The sequence below is a fragment of the Vombatus ursinus genome, unplaced genomic scaffold (assembly GCF_900497805.2).
Source record: "Vombatus ursinus unplaced genomic scaffold, bare-nosed wombat genome assembly UNPS02014773.1, whole genome shotgun sequence".
Lineage (NCBI taxonomy): Eukaryota > Metazoa > Chordata > Mammalia > Diprotodontia > Vombatidae > Vombatus > Vombatus ursinus.
In genome coordinates, this window is record NW_020954551.1 from 7633939 (window position 1) to 7659786 (window position 25848).

General features: G+C 39.7%; 1 protein-coding gene across 2 annotated transcripts in view; it reads left to right on the plus strand.

Moving 5' to 3' along the window:
• The window catches only part of PTPRG (protein tyrosine phosphatase, receptor type G), a 790321-nt gene that overhangs the window by 503983 nt on the left and 260490 nt on the right, over window positions 1-25848 (plus strand). For both annotated transcript variants that reach the window (XM_027863786.1, XM_027863787.1), the window contains exon 5: window positions 23973-24068. In XM_027863786.1, the coding sequence (XP_027719587.1) occupies window positions 23973-24068 (96 nt within the window). The remainder of the gene's footprint in view (window positions 1-23972; window positions 24069-25848) is intronic.

Consider the following 25848-nt stretch of genomic DNA (forward strand, 5'->3'; position numbering starts at 1 on the left):
GGGAGGGAGGAAGGAGAAGAAGGAAGGAGGCAGGATGGCTTTTAATTACCTACAGTATGCCAGAACCAGCGCTAAGCGCTTTAACTCATTCGATTATTATAACAACTCTGGGAGATCAGTGCTATTATCCCTATTTTATAACTTGAGAAAACTGAAGCAGGCAGGTTAAGTGATTTGCCCATGGTCATAGAGCTAGTGAGTGTCCCAGGCCAAATGTGAACTCATCTTCCTGACTCTGAGCTTAGCACTCTATCTACTGAACTGCTTTTACTAGCTGTTTCACGTGGTTTAAGCTTCCATATAAGGCTAGGAGGTTGGAGTTACTGAAGGCAGACCTTCGTATGCTTAAACACTTTACCCTAGGATTGATTATCTTTGGGTGTGGAATAGTTAAAGCTAATCAGCATGTAAGCAGTCAGCCAATCAATAAGAGCTAAATGGGGAAAAAACAAACAAACTAAAAATCAGTCTAAATCAGTGATTCTTAACTTGGGGCCTTAAAGTTTTAGACACAGACACACATGCATGCATGCATATATACATTTTATTTTTTATTTTATATTTTACATACACATATAAAAATGTTAATAACTTTATTTCCATTCATTTGGTTTCCTTTGTGTTCCTTATTTTGTATTTTATGCACTTAAAAGCATTCTTCAGAGAAGGGGGTCTGTAGACTTCACCCGACTGCCAAATGGGGTCCAGGACATACACACACAGATTAAGACCCAGGAGCCAAGATGGTGGAGTACAGGCCAGGACCCAGATGAATTGTCCTAGCATGTTGCCCTCCAGACAACTTTAAAATAGCGCGCCAAATCAAATTTTGGAGCAGCAGAACCAACAAAAGGTCAGAGGGAGACATTTTTCCAGCCTAAGACAACTTAGGAGGTCCTCAGGAGAGGTCTGTAACACTGGGTGGCTGCAGGCTTGGGCAGGAGCACTGGCAGTGAGCCTTGGCAGCGAGCCTTGGCAGCTGCTATAAAAACAACAGCTGCAGTTTTGGGAGGTCTCCATACAGAGGCAATAAGGGAGTAGAACAGCTGGTCAAAAGGAGATTACAGGGGACCTGTTGCTGACACTGGGTGCAGGGGGCACTGATGGTCAACTCTTGCCCATAAGCCTTTCTGGGTTGCAGTTCCAGGGGAGAGAGGAGCAACTGACATTGGTAAAAAGGGAGCAAGGGGCCGTGTTCACACTTCCAGGGCCAAAGGACCACTAGTACTTGTGACTATAGGGAAACAGGAGCCCTTCCTAGGTAAAGACACGAGCACAGACCAGGAGAGCAGTGATCACACCTCTACCAAGATAACATCACCTTGGAAGCACTAAAAACTTGCAAACCCCTAGAACTAGCTCTTACTGCAACATGAGCAAGTCTGAAGTTTAGCACAGTGAGTCTCTACCCCCAGGTGAGCAGAGCCCAACTTTAATATAAAGTTCATAGTGAAGAAATAGGCTGGGAAAATGAGCAAAAAAAAAAAAAAAAGAACTTGAACATTAAAAGTTACTAAAGTGGCAGGGAAGACCAAGACATAAACTTAAAAGAAGACAACAGTGTGAAAGCAGCTGCAAACAAAGCCTCAATGAAAAATGTTAGTTGGACCCGAGGCCAGAAAGAATTCCTTGAAGAGTTAAAGAAAGAAATAAGAGTAGTAGAGGGAAAAATGGGGAAAGAAATGAGAGTGATGCAAGGAAATTATGAAAGGAGAATTAATAGCTTAGTAAAAAAGCCTCCCCCCAAAAATGAAGAGAATAACACTTTAAAAAAAAAACAGAATTGGCCAAATGGGAAAAGAGACATAAAAATTAATTGAAGAAAAAATCTCCTTAAAAAGGAGCATTTGCCAAATGGAAGAAAAGGTACAAAAGCTCACTGAAGAAAACAATTTTTTTTTAAATTAGAATTGGGCAAGTCGAAGCTAATGGCTACATGAGACTTCAAGAAACAATAAAACAAAGTCAAAAGAATGGGGGAAAATAGAAGAAAATTTAAAATATTTCATTGGAAAAACAACTGATTTGGAAAATAAATTGAGAAGTAATTTAAGAATAATTGGACTACCTGAATGCTATGATCATAAAAAAGAGCCTAGACATCATATATCAAAAAATTATAAAGGGAAACTGTCTCCAAATCTTAGATCCAGAGGGTAAAATAGAAATTGAAAAAATCCCAATTACCTCCTGAAAGAGATCCTAAAATGAAAACTTTCAGGAATATTATAGCCAAATTCCAGAGCCTTTTTCAGTCAAGGAGAAGATATGGCAAAGCAGCCAGAAAGAAACAATTCAAAGATCATGAAACCACAATCAGGATCACAAAAGATTTAGCAGCTTCCATGTTAAAGGAATGAAAGGCTTGGCGTATGATATTCTGGAAGGCAAAGGAGCTAGGATCACAACCAAGAATAACCTACCCAGAAAAACTGAGTATAATCTTTGAGGGAGGAAATGATTATTTAATGAAAAAGAAGACTTCCAAACATTCCTGATGAAAAGAGTAGACCTGATTAGAAAATCTCACACTCAGACACAGGACTTGAGAAGCATACAAAAGATAAACATGAAAAAGTAAGCATAAGATACTTATTAAAGTCAAACTTTACATTCCATATGAGAAAAGGATGCATGAAATTCCTAAGAACTTTATCATTATTAGGGCAGTTAGAAAGAGTCTACAAAGACAGAGGGCATGGATATGAGTTGGCATTGTTGGGTTGATCTCCAAAAAAAAAAAAAATGTAGGGATGAGAAAGAGGGATGCTCTGGGAGAAGGGGGAAAGGAGAGGTAGAAGAGGAAAATTTTTCTCACATAAAAGAGGTACACAAGGAAGAGCTTTTATAATAGAGGGATGGGGGTGGCAGACAATGCTTGAACCTCACTCTTCAGAAGTGGTTCAAAGAGGGAAGAATACACATACACACACATTCACACACACACACACACACACAAGTTGGGTATAGAAATCTATCTTACCCAGTAGGAAAATTGGAGGGGAAGGAGGTAAGAGATATGGAGGGGAGTTTGATAAAAGGAGAGCAGATTAAGGGAGGCAATCATCAGAAGCAAGACGGACTTTTGAGGAGGGAGAGGAGACAGAGAGAGAGAGATAAATAGAAGAAAATAGAATGGAGGAAAATACAGTTAGTAATCATAACTGAATGTGAATGGGTTGAGCTTACCCATAAAACAGAAGCAGATAGCAGAATGGATTAGAAACAAGAATCCAACAATATGTTGTATACACGAGTGACATTTGAAACAGAAAGACACACAGTGAAAATAAGGGCTAGAGTAGAATCTGTTATGTTTCAGCTGAAGAAAAAAAAGGCAGGTATAGCAATCATGAACTCAGACAAAGCAAAAGCAAAAATAAAGTTTTTTGGTGAGGCACTCAGGGTTAAATGACTTGCCAAGGGTCACACAGCTAGTAAGTGTCAAGTATTTCAGGCTGGATTTGAACTCAGGTCCTCCTGACTCCAGGATTGGTACTCTATACACCGTGGCACCTACCTGCCCCTAAAAATAAAGCTTCTTAAAAGAGATAATCAGGAAAATTCCATTTTTCTAAGAGGTACCATACACAATGAAGTAACATAAAAAAAATTTATAGCAAATTTCTCTGATAAAGGCCTCATTTCTCAAATATATAGGGAACTGAGTTAAATTTATAAAAATAAGAATCATTTCCCAGTTGATAAATGGTCAAAGGATGTGAACAGGCAGTTTTCAGAATAACAAATCAAAGTTATCTATAGTCATATAAAAAAAAATACTCTAAATCACCATTGATTAGAAAAAGGCAAACTAAAACAACTGAGATGCTACCTCACATCTATCAGAAATGACAAATGCTGGAGAGGATATGGAAAAATAGGTACACTAATGAACTGTTGGTGAAGTTATAAACTGTGAAGCAAAATAGGGGCATTAGTGAATTATAGTTGAAATAGTGAACATGTCCAACCATTCTGGAGAACAATCTAGGGCTATGCCCAAAGGGCTATCAATCTGTGCATATCATTTGATCCAGGGGTCTGTACCCCACAGAGATGAAAGAAAAAGGGAAAGAACCTACATATACAAAAATATTGAAAATCTCTCTTTTTGTGATAGCAAAGAATTGGACATTCAGGGGATGCTCATCAATTGGGGAATGGCTGAACACGGTATGGCGTGTGATTGTGATGAAGTCTTATTGTGTTATAAGGAATGATTAGGGGTGGCTTCAGAAAATCATACAAGACTTATATGAACTGATACAAAGCGAAGTGAAAAGAACTGGGAGATCATTGTGCACAATAACAACGTCGTAATGATTGTCAACTGTGAAAGCCTTGGCTACTCTGACCGGTACAATGATTCAAGACAATTCCAAAGCACTCAATGAGGAAAAAAATGTTATCTCCCTCCAGAGAGAGAACTGATGAACTCTGAGTGCAAATCGATGTATGATTTTCTTTCTTTCTTCCATCCTTCCTTCCATCCTTTCTTTCTTCAGTCCTTTCTTTCTTTCCTTCCTTCCTTCTCTTTCACTTTTGTATTATATAGGCTAATGTGGAAATATGTTCTGCATGATTTCACATATAAAATTGATATATTGTTTGCCTTCTTAGTGAGAGGGGGAGAATTGGAAGGGAGTCAGAGAATATGGAACTCAAAATTTAAAAAGAAAAGAATGTTAAAAAACTAAATATATAATGATATAATTTAATAATAATATAAAATAATAGATAAGGAAAATTTAAAAATCATAATAAATAATAAAAAGTTTAAGCAGGAATATGTAGGTTTGCATAAAAAAGACAAAGATGAAGACCCCTGCTAGATATTCTTTACCAAAAAATATAAAACAAAACAATATAAAGCAAACAATAAATCAAAGAAAAGCATTTATTAAACTCTCTTACCCCTCTATTGGATTATCCCAAATTTTTAAAAGCTGTTCTCAAGTACAACATTATCTTCTCTATGAAGATTGATGTTTTCAGAGTTCATATATAAAAACCGTACAGCACTGTAACTGGTAGAGTGGGGAGCATTCTGTATCTGGAGTTAGAGGCAGAGTTTGACTGGGATCTGCTCTCTCTCTCCAGCTGGGATGATTTGAGCAAGTTGTTTAACCTTTCTGGGCCTCAATTTCCTCACCTGTAGAATGAGGTTGTACTGAATAATATGTATGAGGAAACAGGTTCAGAGAGTTTAAATGATTAGTTCTCAAGCTCTCTAGTGCTCTCCACACTCTAGAATGTTGCTGACCTACCATCCCCACTGTTCTGAAGGAAGAGGGACCAAGAATCTCAGCTCAAGTCCAACCCTCCGGCCTGCTCTCCACTCCCCAGTAATGGGTCACTGAACACCTCCAGTCACCTCCCCACCCTTGCCGAACCGACTTGGCTATTGATTCTGCTTGGGAGTGCAGTAAGTCACCCAATTCAATCATTTCATTAGCATGGTGAACCAACGGGCTTTGCCATGTGCTCTGACACTTCCAGAGCACCAAATGCTGCCAGCCTCTGGACCTGCACCAAAATTCTGCTGTATGTGTGGTTGCCCCCCATTAGAATGTGAATCCTAAATTTAAGAGCAGAGACTATCTCAGTTTTGTATTTGTACCCCCAGAGTTTAAAGCAGGATATGGCATATAATAAACACTTTTAGATTTATTCATTAAATGACTTGTACAGAGTCAAACTATTTATTATTCAAGTAAGAATTAGAATCCAGGTTTTTCTAACTGCAAATCCAGGCTCTCTTTAATTTTGGGGTTCTCAATACAAGTCTATAATTTTTTAAATTTATAATTTTGATAACTGAATTCCAATTTAATTGTTTTCCTTTCTGATTCTGTGTACTTTATATTATGTGATTAAAAACATCATTCTGAGAAGGGTTCCATGTTTTGCCAGATTTTCAAAAGGGTCTATGATACACTCAAGATTGAGAGTCCCTACTCTGAAGACCTTTCCAACTTGAAATCTCTGCTCTGTGCTCTTGGTTGGGTGGGTAGGAGGAACAGAAGTTATAATAGTATTAAGTGATTTCTTTTTCTTTTCTGACTCTTTGAATTTATCAGTATAGAGAATCCCTGGTTTGGAAGCTTCATTCTCCAATACAGAGAAGATACAGAATAGCAAGTTTCTAGCTAGTTACTGTCTTAGAAATTTGGAAAATGGAGGACATAGAGGAGTCACAGCACCTACTTAGTCCCATGCCTGATTCACATTTGGTGCAATTTGAATGCTTGTCATTTGATTAATTGGTCACACAGCTGGTGTTTGCCAGAGAGATGTAGCTTAAACCCAAGTCTTTCTAATGTCAAGAACAGCCCTCTAATACACTCTACCACCTTACCTCTCAATTAGGTAGTTATTCTGCTAAAATTATTGCACCAAGGGGTGACAAATTCTGAGAAGAAAGAACTTTTGTGTTTATGTATATGTGTGTTGTCACTATCATATATATATATATATATATGTATGTATGTATGTGTATATGTATATGTATGTGTGTATATGATTAAAGCTATCCAAATGAAGCATTTTTATAGAATCATAAATCTAGAGCTCAGAGGGACCTTAGAGATTGTCCAATGCAGCGTCTTCATTTTTCAGATGAGGAAACTGAAGTCCAGGGAAATTGTGTGACTTGCTAAAGTTCACATCGTTGGTACACATCAGAAAGAGGTGGGCTTGGAAGCCAGGCAGAAGTAGTTAGAGTTGGGTCTTCTTGAATAATCCTCCTCCCTCCATTACAAAAAAAGCTTCCTGGGCCACTTGTGACAAGGAATCAATATAAATAGTATAGAAGCCTTGCTCAACTGTCGTGAGATGCAGCAAAGGTTTATATATGTGTGTGTGTGTATGTGTGTGTGTGTGTGTGTGATATGTGATATGTATATATGTATATACATATATATGTATATATATCTTATATATCATATATCTTATGATATATATATATATATACATATTATATATATCATAAGAATGGTGAGTGATCATATGGGGTGTGCAATTTACATGGATACTAATAGAAACCATTTCCTGCTCAGCAGGCATACCCTACTGCAAATCTGGTAAGAGACTAGGGAGGAGCTGGGTCTTGTACTTTCTTTCCCTAAATAAAAATTCAGTTCACCTCAAGGTCTGCAAATTCATTATTCAATTAACTGTTTAAAGAATGCAGCAGCGGCCATCAATATTGTAAATGTGTGCACCTCTTGAAAGACCCGATTAAATGAGTATCATTGGTAGAATGTTGTGATGTTGGATCATTATTCAGTCCCTGTCATCTTAGCCCACCAGTGCTTCTGGTAAACAACCATCCTTAGCTTAAAGCAGTGTTTGGGTTCAGGGGTTAATAGTTCTATCAGTATTTCGTGCCATCTTTCTCTAACATCATTACATTATCATCACAAGAAAATGCAGAAGCTAAGAACCCCATATGGTTAGGGCATAACTGGCTCTTACTGATTCCACGCTCCAGTGGAAAACTTTAGCAGCTTTAAAACTCAAGGTTTCACATAATTGGAGTAAGGTTGGGGGAAGAGGAGGGGTTGGAAGTGACCTGGACAGAAGAGAGACAGTTTAGTGTAGGGAGGCAGGGAGAGAAAGTGTTCGATGGGCTTCTTCCCCTTTGGATTTCCATGTATCAAATCATTAACTGGTTTTACAGAAGCAGTAGACTGATAAAAGAAGCTTTTACATCAAAACAGCTAGATTTTCTTCAACTGTGCTCTCCATAGACACAAAAGGCAGATGCCCAGGCAGGGAGTTTGCTGTCTTATTTGTGGAATGTATTTAGCTTTGTATTGGGTATTTGAGGTTGGAATGAATATACTCTGACTGGTTACATTTATTTTGGGAGAGGGAATGGTTAAACCTGTGTCCTGATGTTTAAAATCCACATGGAGCTTCCTCAGTCTGCCCGCAGGAATGCTTTTTAAGATTTAGCAACTCTAATAAACACATATAAACATGTGTCTAGCCATGTACATATGTATGCATATATAGAAATTATAAGATCAACGAGGTGGTACATTGGATGGAGTGCCGGGCCCGCACTGAAGAAGATGTCTTCCTGAGTTCTGGCGTCAGATACTTCCTAGCTGTGTGACCTTGGACAGATTACTTAACTCTGTTGGCCTCAGTTCCTCATCTGTAGAATGAGCTGCAGAAGAAAATGGCAAGCCACTTCAATTTCTCTGGCAATAAAACCCCAAATGGAATCACAGAGAGTGACACATGACTGTTAATGGCTTAACAACAACAACAAAATAGAAATTATGAGTTCCTTGAGGGGAAGGACCATTTCTGCCCCTTTTTTGCATCCCCAGCATTTCATCCAATGTCCGGCACACAGTAGGCACTTAATAAATGCCAATTTACTTACACATACATTCATACATATATATATATATACATATATATATATATATTTGTGTGTGCGTGTGTATACATGCATGTCTTTATATACACATGTCTAGATAGACAGATTAGACCAGACCTATGGTTTCATTAGTACAAGAAATTCTCAGTAAGCACATTCCTTCTACCAGTGCCTATCTATACTGGCTCTGCAGCTTACAGTCTTAAAAATTTGCCTCAAGCACTGATTGGGTAGGTGATTTCCCTTGGGTCACATAGCAAGTATAAGTTTGGGGTATAACTTGAACCCAGGTCTAACTTACTCTGAGGCCCTGTCGCACACTAAATGACTCCGCGTCTTGATAGAGAATTCTATTAAAAGAAATGTTTTTTAGTAAATCTATCTTGGTAATTAAATCTGAACGGTCACAGCCTCAAGATCACCTCTGCAAAGGACATTCAGAGACAAAACTTGAACACAGGACTTCTTGTCTCTGAGGCTGCTTCCATCCACTATGCCCATATCCTTTATACTGCAATTTTAGTTGACTTTCTTTGCTCTGTGATGACAGAGAAACATCCCTCCAATTTCTTTGCAGAATGCCGCTCTCTGAGCTGCTTGGTTTCCTATTAAAGGAAGACACTGCTTAGTGGGAGGGGAAAAAGGCAAGGCACTCTGGACCTTGGACAGCAACATGGGATCTCAGAATAAGTCAGTATTATCTTGGCACCAGCTATAACATAGTTGTGTATACTGGTCGCAGCTCAGAAAACTAAAAAATGAACTCAAAGCTTTACTGGAGGAAATGCCAATGAACAAAGAGAACTCTGCCAGTTTATTACCCAGGCAAGAGAACTCACATCTCTGAATTTAGCAATAGCTGATGGCCCCTAAACCCAGTGGACCATTTTAGAAAGCAAAATCCATCTGTTGCATGGATAAGATTCCAAAGGGCTCCTGTACAGTAACTCTAAATGTCTCCTGAAGTCCATTCGGAGAGTCCCCAAACACAGGAGGGCACATTTGCCCCCATGGTTATGCACAGTGCCATCCTCTTCCCCTCGTGAGAATGAAGCAAAGCCAAGATAGTCTACCTCTATGGAACACAAAGACACAATCATAGATAGAGAGGAATCTGTGGGCAGGATTTATTGAGCCAGTTTGTTAAAAATACTTAAAGCATAGGAGTAATAAGAAATAATGAGCATGGTTCTCCAACCCTCTTCCTCTCCAGGTGGGAGCATTGGGTTCCTGCAAACCTTGAGGCAGGAATATAAGAAGAAGGAACACAGTGTTTGGATATACTTGGATGATACCCCCTCCTCCTTTGCCCCATGGAGTTACTTCTTTCAGGCCAGGAAATGCACATACTATATGTGTACCTGATACATATTTAATGTTACATCTATCTTCCCAAACCTGTTCTAGGAATCTGCTTGCCTAGTAAAATTTTGTATTCAGCCTGAGCATGTGGTCTTCACTTATTCGATGTAAATTGATAATCATTTATCTAACACGGTTATGGGTCTGCAAAGACAGCAATGGAAAACGATCTTTGCCTTCAAGGCACTTATTCTCTACTGGTCAAATTAAATCATTGAGAATTTATTAGTCACCTACTATGTGTCAGGCACTATATTAAGCAATGGGATAAAAAAACTTCAGTATACCATGGAGGTGGCGGTAGGTCAAGAAAGCCTTCCCTTAGGATCAGGCATTCTTATGCTGAAGTCTGTGAATTTAAAAAAAATATTTCATAATATTTAACTGTGTTTCGATAGAGGTGATTTTCTTTGTAAGCCTATATATTTTATTTTATGCACTTTAAAACATCATTCTGAGAAGGTGCCCATAGGCTTCACCAGACTGCCAAAGGGAACCATGATACCAAAAATGTTAAGATTTCTTACCTTATAAGATGTCGACATAGAGCCTTAAAGGAATCCAGGGAGTCTAAGAGGTTGAGGTGAGGAAGCAGTGAATGCCAGGCCTGTGAGATGACCTTAGAGAAGATAAGAAGCTATGAGATAGCATGTCAAGTTCAGGAAATAGCAAATAGATCAAATTGGCTGGAATATACAGTGTCTGAAGGAAAGTCATGTGAAATATGTCTGGAAAGACAGGCTAGAGCCAAACCTCAAAGAAAAGTTTATATTTGGTTGGATATATGATTTGTTGGCTGTCTACGCATTGGCCAAATGGGATATCCCACTGGCACCTTCTAACCCTCTCTCTGCACATCATATTCAAACAACAACAAATTTAAGACAGAAATACACTGATCGTTGTATATATGAGAGGGCCAGTGGTTTTTCATCATTGAAATCCAATGGAACACATCTCTGAAACTTTAGGATGGGTTTACAGTTTCCACAATAAACTAGACATAGTCTTTTGACAGCCAGATGAGGAAATAACATTTGTGGCCTCCACATACTATTTTTGAAGAAATGTAAGTTGCTACCAGTAAATTACTTAAATTTACCTAACAGAGCTCTAAGGTGTTTGGCTTTGGAGGAGGGAGGTAGACCTCTGATTTCATTCTTTGGGCAGTTCTCAATGTTGAAACGCCCTCCACCAATGTAAATCTGTACCCTACCAGTAACTTCGAGTCTTAGAGATGTGGCTGGGGTACATAAAGGTGACATGGCCAATTTCATATAGCTAGTGCAGAATTCTTCCCCAGGCCTTCCTGTCTGTGCACTGTGCCATATTTGACTTAGTGAAAGTTGTTAACCTCTTTGCAGCATCCTGTTTCCCGAAGTTGGCCTAAAATTTTAAACAATTCCAAGACTCATTTCAAGACTCTGGTTTCTAGTCTGAGATGTGTCTCTACTCTCCTATTCCAGGGCATGGTTTTGACGTAGGAAGCATAAAGCCCTGGTTTGCCCAAAGAACTCCCTTTTTTATGTAAGGAGAATTGCAAAATAACACCTTGGAGAGCACTTCACAGTTCCAACAATGCTTTCCCGTATATTATCTAATTTGGTCACTGACACCATGCTATGGGTTAGAAAGGGCTATCCCTTTTTCCCCATGGGAAGGCCAGAGCCCAGATGGATAAAAGAGATTTGTTCAAGGTCACATAGCCAGGATGCAGCAGAGCTTGGGACTTCTTGTCCAGTGTGCTTTCCACTAATTATATTGCCCCTCTGCTTATAAGATTACAAAATTCAAGATTTCATAATCTCATAATTACGACATCCAAGGTCACTCTCTGGGAAATTCACAGGGATACAGATCTTTCCTCCAACAGTTTTCTGGACCCTGATCAAAACAATTATGCTGGCAAAGGTCCATTATCCTTACCATGGAGACATTAAACAGCTTCCTAAAAAGTCCTTGCCATGTAACCCATTTTCACTTTTCGTCTAGGATTCCAGCTCAGCCAAGGTTTTATTTTACTGTCAAAACTTTTGTTTAGCTTTCTGCTTTTCTGTAGTAGCCAGTATTTACTGAACATTCATGTGCTGCCATTTTGTGGTTAGGTAAGAGACTGCTAGGCTGAATAAATCTCATTTTTATCTAGGAGGCTTTATGGAATTAATCAAATATTTTGGACAAAGTAGGTGAGGCGGCTTTTTATGTTCACCTCAGTGCTAGAATGGAAAAGGAATTTCAGTGAAAAAGCGGTGTGTGTGTGTGTGTGTGTGTGTGTGTGTGTGTATGGAGGGGCAAAGGGAGAGGCAGAGAAACAGAAAGAGAGAGAGAGAGAGATACTCAAAGGACATTACTTAGTCCAAACCCTCTATCTTCATTTGAGGAAAGTAAGACCCAGGAATTTGGTAGCACAGTAGATAGAGTGCTAGGCCTGGAGTCAGGAAGACCTAAGTTCAAATCAGGCCTCAGATACTTAATAACTGTACAGTTCCGAGTAGGTAGTTTACCTCTGTTGACCTCAGTTTTCTCAACTGTAAAATAGGGATAATAATAGCCCCTACTTTCCAGGGTTGTGGTGAGATATTTGTAAAGCTTTTTGCACAGTGTCTTTCACACAGTCCTTCCCTCTTCTCCCCTCCCCTGATGTGTCCAAGGTCATATGTGCCTGTCAGTTATATCTGTCTTTTTCATTTAATATGATATCATATAGAAGAAGCCCTTGATCTGAAGCATGGGCCACATCTGTGCCAGCTAGCTCTCCTCTGGTCCATGACCATTCATCGTCATTACCAACCCCAGCTAGTTCTCTTACTAAGGCTAGGGGTTCTAAGGGAGTCTCTATGAACAGATGTGGACACGACCACTGAAAAAACTTGTCAGTCCTAGATGAAAATGGCTCAGTAGGAATGCCTTTCTCATAGTGTGTCTGGAACACATCTTTATATATCTAGGACATCTTGCAATGAGGTTCAATTCACTTGCCAAAAACAAAGCAAAACAAAACAAAACCAAAAAAAAGAAAACAAAAACAAAAGAAAAAAACAGCCCATTCAGGTGAGGGGAACTTTTTTTTTTTTTTTTGCAATTGGGGTTAAGTGACTTGCCCAGGGTCACACAGCTAGTCAGTGTCAAGTGTTTAATCTGAGGCTGGATTTGAACTCAGGTCCTCCTGACTTCAGGGCTGGTGCTAGTTCCCAAAGGGAGCTACGTAAAGAGCCACTGTGCTGCTTGATTTGGTAGTGCCCTTCTTCGGAGGACCACATGGCTATGTGGAGCCTGCCTAGGAAATATTACCCATAGCTTTCCCAAGGCTGATTTCCTTGATTTATATAAATTAAAGCATTGGAAATCCCTGCCAGGAGACATGCACACTGCATCTGCTTTGTACTAATCTTTTTCTTATGGATACCTGAGCCTTCTGACATTTGACTGCTCAGGGAAATTTAGTTTGCTAGGTAATCCAGGTGTAGCTAGTCTTTTTTCACATTCTACGGAGAGGTACTTCAACTTTGAGACACGGAGCAATCAACTCATTACACTTGTGATCTTTAAAAAAAAGATTTTATTTATAAATTCATGGCACTATTGTTTTCCCTCCCAAAATACCTTCAGTGAAATACCCAATGAAATATCAGAGTGAGAGCAGAGAGCAGTTAGGAAGAACTCTTGGTGAGTGGGGAACCAACGGACCATATTTCAAAGATTCCTTGTATTTCAAAACAGAAGACATATCGCCGATTCCTAGTTGGATTTTGAATGATTTATAACCTTTTATTTGTGGTGGAGTGTTGCAATCTATGTTGTCATGGAAATTCTATTGAATTTATAGTTCCATTTATCCAAAACGATTTTCCAGACTTCATTTCATGGTGAATCATGTGGCAGTTACTCTGGGTACAAAGCAATTTCTAAAAAGTTTCATATTATAAAGAGCATAAACACCAGAGAGGCTACTCTCCTATTCGTGAACTACAAATGAGTTTAAGATTAGCTGGAGACACAACTCTCCCCTCTCCTCCCCTCAATGTTCCTAGGATATTAAGCTTGGCCTCATGACATAACCACCTAAATAATAGTAACACTAATAATACCCTCTCATATAGTTCTTTAAGGTTTGCGAAGTGCTTTATAAATATCTCATTTTATCCTCACAACAACCTTGGGAAGGAAGTGCTATTGTTATCCCTGTTTTGCAGATGAAGAAACTAAGGTAGAGAGAGATTAAGTGAGTTGCTTAAGATCATCCAGTTAGTAAGTCTGGATCAAAGACTGGATTTGATCTCAGATCTTCCTGATTAGATCCAGAGCTCTATCCATTGTGCATCCCAGCAGCTCCCCGTACATGTGACAGATACACACTGGAAACTAAGGGGTTTTTTGTGTCTGAAAGAATGTCAGTAAAAGCCAAAGGACTGCCAAAATGCAAATGAAAATTTTTTGGTAGATGTTGTTCATGGAAAAGACTTATCCCCATCCTTATTTCTCCCAATAACAGCTCTGCCCCCCCATAATAGATAATAATAACTAACATTTATCAGTTTAATTTAGTTCAGTTGTTTTCAGTAGTGTTCAACTCTTCATGACCCCATTTGGGTTTTTCTTGGCAGAGGTATCGGAGTGGTTTACCATTTCCTTCTCCAACTCATTTTGTAGATAAGAGAACCAAGGCAAACAGGGTTAAATGACTTGCCCAGGGTCACAAAATGAGCAAGTATCAGAGACTAGATTTTAATTCAGGAAGATGAGTCTTCCTGACTCCAGGCCCAGCACTCTATCCACTTCACCATCTGGCTGCCTTAACATTTATACAATGCTTTAAAGTTTGTTATGTGATAGATTGATCAATCTAGAAATATATATATATGTATGTATATATATATATATGTATATATTTATGTATCTATATACATACTATATATGTGTATGTATGTGTATATATATGCACATATATGTGTATGTGTACATACACATACATATGTGTGATGTTGTCAAAGTCACCTAGCTTGTAAATGGCTGAGGAAGGATTCGAACTCAGGTCTGTAAACCCAATGCACTAACTACAGTGCTTCCTAGCAGGAGGTGGAGTAGATATCAAAGATGCCCTTTGTTTTCTGTTTTCCTCTTTCATATGACAGCTAAGGAGAAAGGCTCTCCCTATAGACTAAGGAGCAGTCTTTGTAACTTTACATTGTGACCCACGCTGCTGGGTCAGGGCTCAGTCATAGAGCTCAAATGTCAGACTTCCCAGTGCCCAGCCCCTGTTACTAGATGTTGAATCTAGGCTCCTCCTTGCCCCGATTGCCAAACGGTAGCACTTATATGGTATCACTGTTCAGTGAGTTGATTGCATTCATGAAATAGGAGTAGAGAGTGGCCAAAATTGCCATTCCATGAGGCATCCAAAGAAGCATTTATAGAATCACCAAATGTCAGACCTAGGAGAGACCACAAAGACCGTCTAGTCTGAATGGCACCTGAAGAAGGATCCCATCTACTCCATACTGGACAAGTGATCATGAAAGCTTTGCTGAAGGACCTTAAGGGGGAGAGAGCCCAAGACCTCCTGAAGTGGCCCATTCTACTTTGAGACAGCCCTGATTGTTCAGAATTTGACTCTCTCCCTTCCCCACTCCCCATTGCTCCTGCTTTCTGAGGCCAAGCAGAACTGCTCTCAACCTTCCTCCACATCCTTCAGATACTTGAAGACAGTTATTAAGCACCACCCACCCCATTCCCCCAGGTCCATCCCTTAGCCTCTCTGCTCCCTGAAGTCCCTACCAGCTCTCAAATTCTGCAGTTCTATGCTCAGGTAGCCCAGCTGCTCAAAATATCTTATTTTTGCCTTCAGTTGTTTGGCTCTGAAAGAAATTTATAATGAAGCACACCCTAGTAAAAATCCAGAAGAACACAGTAGGATTCTTACCGTAGATATGTATTAATAACTAGGAGTGCTCCACACCTAGAGAAAGGTGCTAAAATTAAGTATTTATTTGATTTATCAGCCATATCACCGAAGATACAATTTCTTAAAAATATGTGAATGCATTAAATTAAAATGAATCAGCTCCATGTAGGCATTGGGGGTGGGGAACGGAGAAAGGATAGAGATCTACCAATATCCCCTTCCCTTATCCCAGCATGTTTGGTTTTGTTTAAGTCACAGAACATCAATGCATTTTGTTACTGGTTTTTATTTTGGTTTTTGTTGTTGTTGTTTTTTTTAAAGGAAAAAAATGGAATCCAACAGTAAGGTGGTTAAGAGCAGTTCCATGTTACAGGGATGTAGCTGGGGGAAAAAAGGGAAATAAACAAGGATTAGCATGTTTCGAGAATTAACAATATTATAAAAAGCAAATATTTCTGAATGTTTATTTTAATGCTACTGAATCTATAAAAAACACTGTATCTGCTACTCTTTGGAGCTATATTCATCTAAAAATATTCTCCCTACTTGAGGTCTAAGATACCAGCACAAGTAAAACTTTGCATCACCTACCTGGCAAAAGCTTTCAGAAATTGGCTAGCCCTTTTGAATATTTTACTTTTAACTTTCTTTTCTGTGGCTGTTCTTGGTACAAAGGAAAAGGGAGTTAGGGTCAACTGAATTTCTGACTTAGTGTGAATCATCAGTGTCATGTATGTTACAGTGTGTTCCAAAAGTCTGAGTGCATTTTAAAACTTTAATAGGTTAAAACCACACTAAAGTTTTTGGGACAACTTATATTCCAGGCTTGTGCTTCTCACACATCTTCACACAGCAATAGATGCTTGTTGGCTTTGCAGTGAAGCAAGAGAGGAAGAGTGTGAATGGTCTTATGAGAAACCTGTGATTAGAATCTTAGATGATTGACTTGAAAGGAAGGTACCAGTGAAAAGGAAGCAGGTTGGCTGCCTATAATTTTTAACTTTCCCCAGGCTATTAAAGCATAAAGTTTCAGATCTTTCTCCTGTTTCTGGTCCCTTTTGGTATGGCCGTGTGAGATTCAGCCTCTGTGCATTTGTGGTTGTGTGTTAAGAGGGGCATGAAGGCACATGCAGAGAATAGAGCATGCGTGACAGTTTACTTCTGTGGTTAGTTATGGAGTTTAGAGAGATGGGTTTGGAAATGAGTGTCTAATGGTAGCCATCTCTGGGGTGGGAGTAGGAGGGAGGAAACTTACATGATAACTTTGTTGTGTATTTAAAAGGAATAGCAAGTTGTACATAGTGGATTCGCAGTTACATATGAAATCATCTTTTTTGTTCTATTATGTTATAGGAATGCTTATTTTTTATTCCATAAATTAAAAAAATAATAAATAGATTTTAAGAGAGAGAGAGAAAGAGGGAGTATATGGCTAGGAAGGAGACTGTCCCTAACGGGTGCATCTTGTCCTGATGCACCCTGCCATGCAAGCAGGAATGGATATATCAGAATGACATAGTTCTAAAATCAAGCCATCCCTGCATGCAGAATGGAGACTGCCAGGAAGGAAACCAGTTGGACACAGATCCGAGAGAATGATTCAGCGAAGCAAAGCAAGGGAATGTTATATATGTTACAAAGACCGTGGATGAAATAATCCTTTCTCACAACTAACTTCCATTTGAATGAGGGAGACAAGAAGAGCATTTACAAATAAGTAAAACGCAGTTAAAAATGAAGATGGTTAGAGAGGGTGGGGAGGCATCAGGAAAGTCTTCCTATAGAAGGTATATGTTAGGCACTTAATAAATGCTTAAATGGATTGTTGATTGATTAATTGAATTTTGCCTCCATTAGTACACATAATTGACAGTTGACTTTAAGACTCAATTGTAGCACAAAAGAATAACAGTATTAATCTATGACAGGGTCATAGTTCATTAGCTGGAAGGGACCTGCAAGTCTACCTATTCGAACTCCCTCATTTCACAGATGAAGAAACTGAGGCCCAGAGAGGTTCAGCGATTTGACATAAACAGTAGCCAGTGACAGACCTGGGATTTGAACCCAGATCCCTTGACTCCAATCCAGCCCCCTTCCTACTGTACCATGCTGCCTTTTGGAGAATCCTTCCATCAGCCATGCTTCCCGTCTAGTTGACCATTAAATAATGTATTTTCTTAGGACATTTCTAGTATTGCACTTGATATTTAAGGCTTGTTTTAAGAGAAGAAGAAAAAAAATTGTGAGAAATTTAAGGACAAATGAGAAAAGAAACAAGTGTTTTGGCATGTCTAGATGTGTGCATTATCCTTGTACCCTACAATATTGTAACATTGACTGATGTGAACTGTGTATTTAGAAAGCCTTATTGCCTCCCTGTTGTAGAAGGGAAATGCTACATAGTCACAGCTTCATTATGCCTTTATCATACATTGTCTGTATCTATAGTTCAGCTCCTGCTTGTTCAGTGATGAGGGCTTTTGTGATCCAATTTGTTTCCTACCCTGCCAAGTCCGGTTCTGTAATGCCATGATAATGTCAGGTGATAATCATGTTAAACTCACCTTTGTGGAATAAAAATACCATGGACAGCTGGGGAAGGGAGGAGTGATGTGGTGTGGTGTGGTAGGGAGAGGGAGAAAAGCCAGTCAGGAAGAGTCACTCACAAAGACTCAGGAAGGCCCATTGAAATATCCATGTGTATACCCAAGTATGCTGGAGCCAGCTCAAACCAGCTGCAGAAAGCTGGTTGTTAAATTTTCAGTGTAGACATTTACACTTGGGAAAACAGCAAACGCCACAAATCAGGACTTTATTGTTTTGTTCATTGTCTAGACTTAGGAAAGTTGTGGAGAAGATGTTAATAGCCTCCTCCAGTTGCTGATTGCTAAGCATTTAACAGCACACCCCTGGTTTTGTCATAAAACAGAATTCTAAACACTTAATACATGTTTCCCCAGCCTATCCCCCTCCCTTCTTCAGTGCCTGGAATGTGACTAGCTGTCTGGATTACCAACCTCCCAGGGGTGTTGGGAGGTTCAGATGAGATGGAATTTCAAACCTGAAAGCACCATATAAACACTGGTTATCATGAACAGGTTTAGCACAGTTGTTTTTGTAATGAATCGGCTTCTTCCTTGGGTTCCTAGAAGATCATGGGGTCCTAGATCTGGAACTGGAAGGGACATCAGCAGTATTGACTCCAACCTCCTCATTTTACAGATGAGAAATTTCCCCAAGGTCACATAGTTACTTGAATAACTGGAATTTAATGAGTAACTGAAGGGGTCCACCTTTGATAGACTGATACACTCCTTTTCCTTCTTTGTTTTGTTATTCAGTTATTTCAGTCTTGTCTAACTCTTCCTGACTCCATTTGGGGTTTTCTTAGCAGATATAATGGAGTGATTTGCCATTTCCTTCTCCAGCCCATTTTACACATAAGGAAACCGAGGCAGACAGGGTTAGATGACTTGCCCAGGATCACACAGCTGTGTCTGAGGCCAGATTTGTTCTGGCCTCTCAGTTCTTATCCAACACTCTATTCACTGTGCCATCTAGCTGCCTTCTTCAGATATTGAAATATTTATGTTGGTTGATGACCATTCAGTTCCCACTAGGTGGGATTTTTTTTTAAGCTGAGGCAGGTGGGATATGACTGCATGAGAACAAGATGTGATCAGAGGGAGATAAGGAAGGAGGACAATTGGATTTAGCAGAGCTGTGGTGGGCAATGTGAGGGCTGAATGGTGCCTGTCTTCTTACCCTGAATGTGTTGAAGTAATAATTTCTCCTCCCTTCCTGCACACCTCAGAAACTGGTCTGTGCCAGAGTCTGTCAAGCCCTTTCTGAAAATACCAAATGCCTCTCTTTACTCACCCCCTTCCCTTTCCTCATCTCCCCTTCCTCCTGATCTCCCCTCACTCTCCACCTCTCACCCATACCCTTACCTTATCTTACATTGCCTCTTTTCTCTTCCCTCGTCTTTTTTTTTTCTGTCCCAAGCTAACATAATTCAACAGTTCACTTTGTGGGAGACTTGTGTCTGGAAAAAAAAAATAATCATCTTAGCCCCCAGTAGGGTATTCTGATAAGATCCTTCCTAATCCACATCATCCAAAATAATTCTCAAAATCCCTTCCTTTTTAAAAAAAAATAACCAAAGTTGTAGATGAAAGTGCCCTTGAAAACAAAACTTAAAATGCTTTCCATCCCCTGCTTCACAAGACATGTATTAAACAATGCTGTTTCTCTCCCTGTTTTCACTCTAGGGTTGCATTCTGCAAACAGGTCAGACTGGAGAACCTCCCTTTTAACAAGAAAGTGAAATGTAATTTTCTGAATTTACTGAAAACTAAGGAGTTTCTCCCTGGCTTAGTTGAACTTAAAGCAATTCACCCAGTATTGAACGGTTTTAATTTGAACTTCAATGAATGGATTTTTCTCAGTGTAAATTCATGAAGGCTAAAGCTGTCCAAACCTGGAGGCAGCACATTTGTAAGAAACTGACAGAACCAGTGGAAACTGAGGGCCTTGGGGACTGGGGCAGGAGTGATAAGTAGAGAATAGAGGGGGAGGTATACGTGTTAACTTGTGTATATTAGAAAATACTGTATGACAATATTTCCTCAACTTCAACCCTCCTCCTACCCATCCTTCCTTTCTAAGAAATTTGCCTCTTGGCAGCACTTTTAAAAACAGGAATATCTGCTAGTCCTAACTGCTGTTCCTTGTATTCAATATCTGTCACAGTCTTTTGACCTTCAACCTTCTAATCAGTGTGCTCTAATGAACTGCTCCAACCAGTAAACATAGCTTAGATCTGTGTGTAAAGAGGGAACTGGGACTTCCTTTGTTTAATTTCAAGTAACTGACTCAATCTTGAGACTGAGAACTCTATGAAGAAAATTGGAAAGTGTTGTTCTGAGAAGTGAGAGCAGGAGAATTGGCCAGTATCAGTGCTTTTCTCTCAGGTCCAGAAGAGCTCTGAAAAATCTAGTTCTCCAGATCTTTATTGGAACTTGTAAGATAGGAGTCAAGGCAAAATAATTCTGTGCTCTGATTTTTTGTCTGTTTGTTTCCTGAATCGATCTAAATACAAACACCTCGAGATGGTGGTCATGTTCGCCAAAATAGATTGTAAAGTTAAATTGATTTATTTACTGCTTAAATAAGGCATTATTAAGAAAGAGAATGTAAAATACCAGTATTTAATGGCAGACCCCAGTTCACGTCTATGTAATATTTCCAGATGACTCTGTTTGGACTCTTGATGAAGAGTGGAGCTATAACTCGAAATTGTTATACCTGGGCAGAGAGCTCACCAGGGGTATACAGCTACTAAGGGGTTTGAGTACCCCACCCAGTACTGAAAGGCTTCTTCATTGCTGAAGGATCAGATGAGGTAGGAGGGAAGATGGTAGGGCTGGCAGTAAGGTAGGGGTTCAGCAGCTCAGCTACTGTGGGGGACGACACGTAGCCTCAACATGTATTGAGATTACTAGAATATATGGCCATCAGGGCTGCAGATCATATCCCAGCATGATGTCAAATGCCTCTAAATTTTGTTAACCTGAGATTAAGTCCCATTTGTCTTGCCCTTTTTAAGACTCTGATTCAGTTATCAGAATGTATGTCATTGAGTATGTCTCTTACAATTATCTAAGTATCTGTAAACATTATAAGCCCTTCCTCAAGCGTCAGTCCTACACACACACATGCACACACACACACACACACACACATCATACAAGTAATGTAGAAATATATTTAAAATGATTGTACATGTATAGCCTATATCAGATTGCATGCTGTCGTGGGGACAGAGAAAGGGACAGAGGGGGAGAAAATTTAGAACTCACAGTTTTATAAAATATTGAAAACTATAAATAAATAATTTTAAAATAACATATAAGTAATCCATATTCTTTTAAAATTCTCCTAAAAGATTTCATTATCCACCCAGATTGTCCATTTAACACACTGCTCTCATTTCCTCAGATTCCTCAATTGCTAAGACTCCATTTCTAGCTTAATCAGCCAATGCCAGGTTAGCTACACTTCAGCCATCACAGTCATTCAAATTGTTCAACTTCTCAGACTCTGCTTTTCACTGTTGCCCTCTCTGCTTACAATCTCCTGGGCTTCCACCTCTTCTCCTGCTTTGCTGTTATGTTTCTTTTTGCCCCTCATGCCCTTTCTTCCTTTGATTCTGCTTTTTTCTCTAAATCCATCATCCCTATTCTAGATTGCTCTTTTTAAATTTTTGATTTTCATTGATAACTTTTATTTATCCACCACCTTCCTCTCTGAGCATATCATTTGCCTTTGCCTTACCCAGCAAGCCATCTCTTGTAACAAAGAAAAAAAAACGAGAGGGGGTAAAAAGCAATTCTGCACAACTGACCAACATTTCAACCAAATTTGATATTACCTGCAGTATTCCACACCTATCATCCCTCACCTCTGCAAAGGAAGGGTGTACTTTCTCACCTCTTCTTTATATCTGGCCTTACTTTCTCTCTAACCAATCTTGTCTCTATGATCATACATGTCCATAATTCACCCTTTTGTTCTTAAATGTCCCAGTTCCTTGAACCTCCATTGTAAGTGCCCCACCACCTTTCACCCTTGGGTAACTACTGCCATGCTCTGATCCAATTCCAAAGCTGCCAGAGGCAAGGCTGATACTGCCCTGAATCTGCTGCATTTTTATGCATATTTATGCTCTATAGCCCCAAATTGGGCCCTTACTGCTCTTTCAGCCCTTCTCTTTTCCCCTGCAGTCACCAACACCACTCCACCTACTCACTCTTCATAGATGACCTGACTTCGGACAGGATTGATGCAGACTTTTTCAAATGCTCTCCTCTAAGCCTCCTTGTCCTTGCCACACTTTCCTCCCTACCCAGTCTCAGAAGAAAAGGGGGCCTCCCTACTTGCCAAGAGAATCTCTTTTCCCTCTATCCTTCCATTGCATCCTCTCCTGTCTCCTGCATGATGTAGCTTTCTCCGGCATCTTCCTTGTCTTCAAATTTTAGAAAGATTAGTCAATACTCGTTTCCATTGCGAACTTGTAGGATTTTGGAGCTAGAAGGGACCTCCCTTAGGACTAATTTACCTCTTCCCTCCCCCTATTTTTGTTGTTGTTCAACCATTCAGTCATGCCCAAATCTTCATGATCTCGTCTATGGTGTGTTCTTGACAAAGATACTGGAGTGATTTTCCACTTCTTTCTCCAATGGATTAAGGCAAACAGAGGTTAAGTGACTTGCCCAGGGTCACACAGCTAATGAGTGTGTGAGTGAGGTCTTCCTGACTGTAGACCCAGCTCTGTATCCATTGAGCCACCTAACTTCCTCCTGACCCTTATTTTACAGAAGATGAAACAGTCCTGAGAGGTTAGGAAGCTAGATCACGTGATATGCACTACTCTAATTAAATAATACCTTTCAGCTAGAGGCTCCCCTCTCCAGTGCTAGCCAAAAAAAGTAGGAATCTTGATCCTAGTATTTAAGGTCTTCCATGTCCTGATTCCAGTCTTCCTGCCCTCTACTACCCATGGGACCTTGGGTAAGTCAGTTAACTTATTGTTTCCTCATTTGTAAAATGGAGTCAAAAGAGATAATCTTTTGGGCTTCTTCCAGGGCTGACCCTAGAACTCTGACTTGGCCTGCCTTCCTGCCCCTCTCTATACCACTTCCCTTCATATTCTCATCCCTGAAGCTCAACAGGACTCCCAGCTGTTCCCCTTTCCCATCATTCTTGCCCCCTCCCCATCCTTGTGCTTCCCAGGGATTTCTTGCATTTATGCCTTTTATGTTTCTGGTGCATCCCTCTTTGGAAAAACAGGGTAGCACACAGGACTTGGTATCAGCAAGACAGAGGTTCAGATCCTTCATTTTCATCTCCCTCAGTAAAAGTCCCACCTTTCCCTCAAGGCCTAAGGAAGATGGTGACCTTCTCTGTACCTCATTCCCTCACCACCTTCCTCATCCTGATGAAAGGAATTTCGCTCCCCAGATTTCCATATCACTGTGCCTTGATTTTTTTTCTTTGAATTGATCATGTTCTGCATTGTAGCATAATTAGTCATTAGGTAGTAACTCTGTAAAGATCTGAGTCTATTATACTGTTGTACCCATACCCCCATACATAGAGATCACAATGCCTTATATTTACTAGAAGTTGGTTGAAATTGTCAGTTAACTTGGATCCTGGGCTATCAGCCTTAATACACTTGACTGGAGCCAACCTGTCCAAGGGATTTGACTCTTTAATTTTTCTTTTTTCCTTTTTTTTCAACAGATGCAGATTTACTTTTACAATCCTGATGACTTTGACAGCTTTCAGACAGCAATTTCTGAAAACCGAATAATAGGAGCCATGGCTGTATTTTTTCAAGTAAGTGAACTGGTAGCTGAAGTACTTTTAACCAGAGAGTTCTCAAACTACTTACTTTTTTTCATTCATTGAATTGTTCCATGTTTAATGGATGCATCTGTTTTCTTGTTCACACCTGTCCAAATGAAAGATATTTCATATTGTTGGATGTGTGATTTAAAATATAAATAAGTACATTTAGAAACATAATGAAAATTTTGGCATGAATTATTCTGCTTTTATGGCCACCTGACTGGTACCCAGATTGGAGAGCACATCTTACTCCTTGGCTAAAGCTTGTGAAGCAGGTTCTCTTAGCATATTAAGAGGCTGATGTAAGAAGTGGTTTTCTTGGGGGTGACTTTAAAATTAGACCTTGCTTGTGAGTAGATTAATAAATAACATCAGCCTCTTTTGTAGAGACCTTCTTTCCCCCCTCCCTTCCATTTCCATGGCAACTTAAGTTTTTATTGAGACCAGATTTCCACGTCAGTGAATTTATGTACTCCCTTTTAAAAAATGCATTTTCCTGAGATGAATGTTCATTTTACCAACGTGTTGGTTCAGCACCCAGAGAGTTCTGCTGTACTCCATAGAGTGGGTTTCTGATCATGCCATGGAGCCAAGTCCAATTAAAGGATTGTCGGGCAGGGTGGTTTCAATGTGTAGATGAGAAGAAGAGCTGTGGTTTTGGAGTGGAAGGCGGGTGGAAAGAAATATATCAGGATGGTTGATATATACACAAAGACAAGACCAGTGAGTATCAAAATGAGCTGAATATGTGAGCTAAGACATAGAGCCAGATGAAGCTTTGCAAAGTATATGTAATAGGAACTTATTTTCGAGTGGGCCAAAGAAAGCTGTAAGAAGTCGCTGATTCAGTGTATATCACAGGTGATCTTTCTCATGTCCTGTCAACTTAGGCATTGAAAGCCAATATCTGTAAGCTCTTGTATAAGAACATAAATTTGCTCACCTTGAATTTAAGGAAGAGAATGGCTCATTCTACTTCTGCCGTGATGTCAAGACTAGCTAGGAATGTTCTCTATAGCTCTTCTTCCTCTTTTCCTTCTTAGAGTGGTACGATGGGAAGCATACTGGGTTCAAATCCTGTGCTTGACACCGACATCCCTTATCCTGTGTAAAATGGCCTCGGGGGTCCTGTCTAGATTTAAATCTGGGCTCCGATGACTTTGACCCTGTGATCCACTGTGGCATCAAGATCAAATGAGATAAGCCATTTGGAAAGCATGACGTTATGGGGATATGGACAGGCTAGGTTTGGCTAGGAAGTCAAGATGGAGGCATGAGAGGAAGATTCCAAGTGTGGACTGTGTGGAGAGCACGCCTTATCTCAAACACCTGCAAAATGATTTTTTCCCTTCCTTTCCATCAGTGTAAAGAGAACGTTCAAGGTAAGACAGAAGAAGAAGCTAAGGAGGTATTATAAAGCAAGTCAGGTGACATTTGTTGAGAAACTGTTTCTTACCACAGTAAAATCAATCAACAAGCAAATAATAATAATAATAGTATTTACATAGCTCCTTAAATTTGCAAAGCACATTACAAATATAATCTCATTTTATCGCCACAACAGCCCTTAGGAGGTAGATGCTTTTATTATCCTGATTTTGTAAATGAGGAGACTGAGGAAACAGTTTGAGTGACTTACCCAGGATCACACAGCTATAAGTGTCTGAGGCCAGATTAAAACTCAGGTCTTCCTGATTCCAGGGCAGCAAGGTGACACAGTGGATAGAGTGCGAGCCCTGGAGTCCAGAAGACTCATCTTCATGATTTC